The sequence below is a fragment of the Pundamilia nyererei genome, unplaced genomic scaffold (assembly GCF_000239375.1).
Source record: "Pundamilia nyererei isolate P.nyererei 1_Seehausen unplaced genomic scaffold, PunNye1.0 scaffold00007, whole genome shotgun sequence".
Taxonomy (NCBI): Eukaryota; Metazoa; Chordata; class Actinopteri; order Cichliformes; family Cichlidae; genus Pundamilia; species Pundamilia nyererei.
Window position 1 is genome coordinate 4426088 of NW_005187408.1, and position 7452 is coordinate 4433539.

General features: G+C 40.0%; 1 protein-coding gene across 1 annotated transcript in view; it reads right to left on the minus strand.

Moving 5' to 3' along the window:
* The window catches only part of cunh8orf34 (chromosome unknown C8orf34 homolog), a 70530-nt gene that overhangs the window by 43585 nt on the left and 19493 nt on the right, over window positions 1-7452 (minus strand). Inside the window, exon 7 of the mRNA XM_005722588.1 lies at window positions 3834-4000. Within this exon, the coding sequence (XP_005722645.1) occupies window positions 3834-4000 (167 nt within the window). The remainder of the gene's footprint in view (window positions 1-3833; window positions 4001-7452) is intronic.

The window sequence follows — 7452 nt, forward strand, 5'->3', positions numbered from 1 at the left end:
AGTGTCAAGCCACAGAGCCTGTGAGACCATCAGCATCCTGCTTTCTGGTTATATTTATTACTACTCTCCTGGGTCATGTCTGTTGAACCCTGCCTACTAAAAATGGTGTTCCCAAACCAAACTGCATTCATAATTACTTTGCAAGAAGACCCATTTTCTCTAGCACAAGACTGTCATACATCAGACGAAGGATCAGCTACCATGTGAGGGCATCTTTCTTTCAGATTTTCTTTTCACTTTCCACTGTGCTCCAGATGTAGCTCACGAGGAAGATACTGAACCCTGAGTTCCCTAATGTATCTATTAGACCAGGGGTGGCCAACTCCAGGCCTCGAGAGCCGGTGTCCTGTACGTTTTAGATGTGTCCTTGATCCATCAGAGCTGATTTAAATGGCTAAATTACCTCCTCAACATTTCTTGAAGTTCTCCAGAGGCTGGTAATGAACTAATCATTTGATTCAGGTCTGTTGAGCCAGGGTGTTATCTAAAACCTGCAGGACACCTGCTCTCGAGGCCTGGAGTTGGCCACCCCTGTATTAGACTGTAAATTTGTGGATGTTAGGTTAAAAACACGTACGCATAGAATAAAGAAAACATATATATGTGAATGGGTAAATGACCACTGTGGCAGAAATTACCTTGAATGCTCAAATAGGGCAAAAAAGTGTTATATCAGAACCAGTCCGTCACATTTGGGCACAAAATTAAGGTGCTTAATTCAAAATTAAGCAGCTTAATTTTGTGCTTTTGTTACGCACCTTTGAAGCTTCTACCTGAGCATGCAGAGTCCTGCCTCATTTAATATAGGAGCTATTGCCTGAAAACACTCAGAAAGACACAAAAGGAACAAGTATGCCTAAAACATATACAGTTTCCATCTAATTTTGTTACATAATTATACTGTAATATCTATGAGAAATTTACTTGGTTGCTATCGTCCAGTTTATATCAAGCATATTTTTCTTGATTAATTACTGGACCAGACAAATATTTTTATTTTTCTGTTGCATTTTAGTAAAACAAATATTATGTCATGTCATGTTATGAGGGCAAAGAAAGTGTTTTTGAGTGAAGGAAAGATACCATATATGACAAGTATTTTGATTCTAAATATCTAATAAACATTAAAAGCAAACGGTATTAAAACTATACTGACAACGCTGTTCAGCTGATTGGAAATTTTTTGCAACACAAAAGAAAAGAAAAACTTTGTGTTTAAATAATATTTTCTAAAGATTTCTTTTATATATTAGCAGACTCACAAAAGCCAATTCAAGCCCAGGACCCTCCTGCAGTGAGGCGACAGCGTCACGGTTGCCGTGACGAAACATTACATTAAAAGAGCAATTAATTTGATAAAATGCCCAGCTTTGAAACCGAACACCTAAAATGTCGCAGCTTCAGTCTGTGTAACCACGCGGGAATCGCTGACGCGCAGTGAAAAAGAAATGCGACCCTCTGAATGACCCTGGTGAACGGATCGTGCTAACAAGCAGAAGTGTCTCACTGCTGTGACAGGAGCGTGGAGAGCACAGACTTGCGTAGATGTGTGTGTCACCACAGAGCAACAGCTCTAAGGAGACCGAAGAGAGACTGAAGCACTATTACTAGAAACCATGTTTGTCACAAGGAAATAAAAAGACTGCACTGCAGGTTGCCGTTCCTCAAAGAAGTACTGCTTGACAATCATTTGTTAGCTATGAAAATTTTTTGTAGTATTAGCTGTAACACAGAACTGTCGCGATTCAGATTTGAATGACATAAACGGTGTACGTGATGCTTTAAATCTACAAGTGTGACCATAAGGTACTTTACTCAAGAGAATCACCACGCAGATAAACATTACTACAAGACACAGACAAACTGCGAGGAACAAGTGACAGACGGTAGCAGAGGGAATGCTTCATCACAAAAAATATTCAGACAACACATTCAGTTTAGAAAGAGGCATTACATCCTGCATCTGCACGTACAGAATGACAAGCTCTCAGAGCCTCCACTGAATTAAACTTTACATCAGGTGTTCTTTCCACTGACACTCATCCATCTCAAGTCATGGTGGCAGAACTGGCGTGGAGGAAAGTAAACACACACATGCACTCCTGACACAGGCGAAATAAATCAAATGAGCCACTTTGCGATTCTACGCTTGTCAGAGAGAACAACAAGACTCGCTAGCTGAAAACATCTGGCATTCCAGTGCAAACAGGAAGAGCAGATTCTTTTAACATCTACTAAAGTGCTCTTTAGTGTAAATCAAACCAAATTCCACTGCATACACAACGCATGCCTCTGCAGGTGTGCGTATATACAATGCTTTCCATCAGTTCAAGTCAACCCTGTTACACGTTGAAGAAAATGTACATTTTTATATCTTTAGTTAACTTTAGGGCAACAGAATCTCTGCAACCATAAGAGAAAAGAGAAATTATCCAGTGAACAGCAGTTCTCTGGGTCTTGTTGATGCACGATGTAAGAAGGGAATAGCAAGACTGCTTTGAGCTGACTGGAAATCAAGAGTAACTCAAATAACCATAACTTGGTTTACAACCAAGGCATGTGGAAGAGCATCTCTGAACGCACAACACATGAAACCATGAACCAGACAGGCTACAACAAAGCCGAGACCACACTAGGTGCCACTTCGGTCAAAATGAGGTTACAGTCCACACAAACTCGCTAAACTGGAAATAGAAGATTAGAAAACCATTGCCTGGTTGATGAGAGTCAATTTCTGCTGCAACATTTAGAGGTCAGAATCTGCTGTAAAGGATGATGAAAGCATGGATCCATCCTGCCTTAGATGAACTTCAGGCTGCTGCTTGTGGTTTAATGATATGGAGGATATTTTCTTAGCACAATTTGGGCTCCTTAGTACCAGCTGAGCATCGTTTAAATGCCAAAGCCCACCTGAGTATTGTTACAGACCATGTCCAACTCTTTTTTTAATGGCTCAACTTAGATTCTCATTGAATTCAGTGTAATCAAAAGGCCTCCACAGTCACCAGATCTCAGTCCAATGGAGCACCTTTGGGATGTGGTGAAACAGGTCATTCACATTATGGATGTTGAGGCATTTATTATTTTTAATTCACCAAATACAAATTCCAAGTAACACACACGCCTTGATATTGTGCATCCAAACTGTGTGTGCTTAGGAAGGGCAGATGTAGTGCATGCTCTTTGCATGAGTAGGTAGGTGGCTTGTGGGAAATTTGTGTACAGGGCTCATGGCCATGATAATCCATCCATGTTTGCCATTAACCACTTTCCCACTTTTAGCAACATTTTTTCCCCACAACTCATAGAAAATGTGTCAGAACACAGTGAATTTGACTGTATGCAGGTGGCCAAAGAAAGCAGCTGCAGTAATAGTAGTGCTGTAAAAGAACCAATTTCCCTTTTTTCCCACCTAAAAAAAAGCAGGAGGCACAACATCAACTGAACATGCCATAAGCCTTCAAAGTAAAGTATTTTTTTAGTTGTGCTACGAGGTGTTTCTTCCAGTTGTGCAAAAATACACAATATGCATATTTTTTGTTTCCACATAGCCTAAATAAATATATAGTGAAAAATGTGTAGTTTCATCTGCAGACTTCATTTTAGTGTTATCTGAAATCGCAGTTCAGAGGTTTGCCAAATGCATCACATAAAAACACTCATACATGCAGACTCATAATCAGCAGTAGGATCAATGGTAGCTTTACACTGGAAAAACTAATGGACTGCATCTGCCTCGGAAAACCGTTCACTCTGCTCTATTACACAACAAATTTTTCACAGATTTGTAACTTGTGACTTTGTATGTAAGTCGTATCGGGCTGTGAGATTACCCAGAAGCTCCATGGCATCATCCTCGTCCTCGATCTCCTCTTCCACAACAGAGGGGGTGGGGCTGTGGACTGAATCAAAGGAGTCCTGGGACAGCATGGCAGCCAGAAGCTTCTTATGATGATGCTGCTGCTCCTTTAGCCCTTTGCTCTTCGCTTCCATCTTCAGGCTAAAGGTGAAATAAAAAAGTCTTAGCAAGAAAAATAGCATAAAGTAATACTTTTCAACCCTCATACAAACTGAATCACAATTAAATACTTATTAGCAAGTAATTACATTGTCGCTCACTTCTGTAAAGCATTTTAAAGTTGAATAGGTCATGAATCTGAAGCTATTATCTTCTGCAATAATATGCTTTGAGTTTCTGGGAAACACATGGAGAAAAATAACGTGTTTTATAATAACAGTGTTCCGACAGTAATTACATACTCTCATCCTAATCTGTTAGGGTTGTATCTAAGCAGACTCGAGCTTCCTAGCAAAAACAAGATAATGCATCTGCCCCAGTGCTATGCACATGCATGACTATACTTAAAAAGGTGTTACACCAATCATTGCAGTTGGTAGTCATTCCATGGCTGGCACAGACAAAACAGAGTACAGTTATATGAAGTGTCATGTAGGTGAAGTGCACCTGGCTATACCTGAGTAGCAGGAAGTAGATAAGACAAGATAATTGCTCTGAGGTGAGCAACAGTTAAACACTACCCACAAACCATTAGGCGTTTAGAGGATGTCAGGTTAAAAAGGGAATCTAAGCTCAGGATTTATAAGCATGTAGGTGTTGAAAGCACCCCCTGCAGTTTTTAACCAACGGGGGAGCCAATGATCAAATCCAAACGAGTTACTTACTGCTTGAATCTTTTAAATATTCAAGAATGGAAAAGATATATCTTTTTTTTAAAGGATCGTTAAATATTTATAAAATCTGAATACTATATTTCTAATATTATTTCTTCTTATATAATAGCCAATAGTATTACTGCTTTGTTCCAGCACGTCTGGCTTCTGTTTACATTTCAACATTGTCTTCAGCCTCCACTATTTGTTTTATCATAAAGGCGTACGCTAACATTTCCCACATGGTAATTTATAAACATTACGTGCTGATTGCCACGGATTTATCCATGGAAATCACGATAAAGCCATCCATACGTCAACATTTGTGGAAAGAGGATCACAGTTCTGAGACTGTATTCAATTAAAATAATAACTGGATGAAAAAAAAAAAAGAATGCTTTTCTTCATATTTCTGTTCCCACACACAACAGCGTCTTCATTTTCCTTTACAGTTAAGAGATACACATACCACACTGAAGGCTGGCTTCCTCTTACCTCTATATTGGCAAAATAAATTTTCATATCCCAGTGGCCGAGGGCGTGGATTATAGGGGTGGAAGAGAATTAATTTGATGCTAATCTCAGTTTAATGACTTCTATTTACAGCTAATGTGAAAGGGTCAAAAGATATTTCTTCATACCCTCCGTGTGGTATTTATGCTAATAGTATCTGCTAATACGAGTAGTGTGGTTGGTATGGGGTGTTTTTTACAGCTTTTGTCTTTGGATGAAGAAAAAAACAAAAAAAAGTTGGACCATTTCGCTGTGATTGCAAACAGTCAGGTTTAACCTGAGGCTAAACTTTCCAACATTGCAGCGAGAATCTAAGATGAGAACAGCAAACAAAGCAGGAAAGTAATAATTGTGAAAAATAGAAGTAAACAAAAAAAGAGAGAGGCTGCTCAGCTAGCTTGTGTGGAGACAGTGTTATTACTTTTATGTGTTGTATAATGGGCCCACATCTAATATGAAAATCTCAGGCCCACTGTGCCTCCCTGTAGCTGTCCCAGAGTCAGCAATTCTTTTTCACCACAGGAGCCAAAACATTAAACACAATAAATATGACAAAAAATGCAGCTTTACGGCACTCTCTCTTCCTGTCTGAGTGACCAATAAGTAATCAGAACCCATAGAAGCGAATGTCTTTATATTTTTGTTAACAGAAAAAAACTTGTGTTCCTGCTATACATTAAATGTGGAAGCCTCGCTCCACCGGAACTCCTTGAATAAACTTTGGCCACAGTTCGTTCTTGATTTCCCAAGTGCACTTTGCACTTATCCCTCTGGAAACTGCAGCCCATCATACAGAGAATGGACACAACCTGTCACTATCTCTTATGGTCATAAATGACAGGTGGGCTGGAATGAGGGACAGAAGCAAAAGTTTGTAAGTGAAAGCAAGTAAACTTGCAAAAGTCAGAGGAGGAAGATGGACTGCCTAGACGAAAAAGGTCAAATGCATGAGGAAGACATAAAAACATATGTGCTTTCAGATTGCAGATAGAAGTTTTAATTCATTTTTTTGGCAGAGCTTAGTTGAAAATGTTAAAATTTTCATTGGGAGTGTCTCGGATGGACAGGAGTACAAATGAGCATGGAAAAAGAAGACCACAGAGGAGGTTCATGGATGTCATGATGGGGGACATGCAGAGGGTTGGTGTGACAGAAGAGCAGGGTGGGGGAGATGAAGTCATATGAACCGCTGACTCCTAAAGGAAGCAGCCAAAAGAAGAAGAAACTGAACGCCTATGAGCACCATGAAGGGACGCCCCATTAAAGCTCACATGGGATTTTAAGCGAGGGCACTGCTAGTCTTTGCCAGCTTTCCATTACATCAGTGGTCATTTTTAGCTTCTCTAATTATAAACCTAACCAGTGGATTTAAAAATCTCTAGCCACGAAATTTTATGTCATTTAGTATTATGACTTTTAATAGAAACATGACACTAGGCTGGGTCAGAAAACTGCTTGGAGTAATTGAAAGTGATGTGGATCCCCAAACAGAATGTGATAAGGGAGCAAGTTCCCAGTAAATGCAATTAAGAGTTGATATAAATGATCTATGTGATGAGCCAGGTACTCCTGTAGTTAATGAGAGAAGAGGCTGTGATTATATTGGGACACGACACCATCCCAAATAAACAGCGGCTCGCGTTTCTCACAGTCTTAATAGGTAAATACAAAACATCTCACTTACACGCACACACACAGAGCAGAGCTCATCAGTGAGCCCACACACACATCCCTATCTCCCAGCTCAGGGTTTAAACTAAGTGATTTCTCCCTATAATCCACCCATACAGTAACCTAATGAGATTAACACTGTGTGTATGTCAGCTCAGGCCTGAACATGATTTATGGTTTTATATCCATTCCTCCTTTAATTTGTCATATCAGAAGCACATGCATGCACTTGTGTGTGCGCACTAACACACATGCGCAGCCCTTGTCTTATCCATGTGGGGGGTAACTTGTTGGCATAATGCATTCCCAGAAGCAGAATATTTGTCCCCACAGTGACACATCTCTCCGTGGCTTTCACACAGCACCACAAGTTTGTCACACTCCTCATAGGAAAATACATAACATCTCATTTACACAAACACATATATCCGGTTCTGTTGGGACCATAATTTGTGTCCCCTTAGTGACAAAAGTCCTTATGGATGAGTGAGCAGTTAGGTAAAAGTCCCCACCAGATAGAAAAACATACGCATGAGTGCACACACACACACCTACACACACACACCTACACACACACACACACACACACACACACAC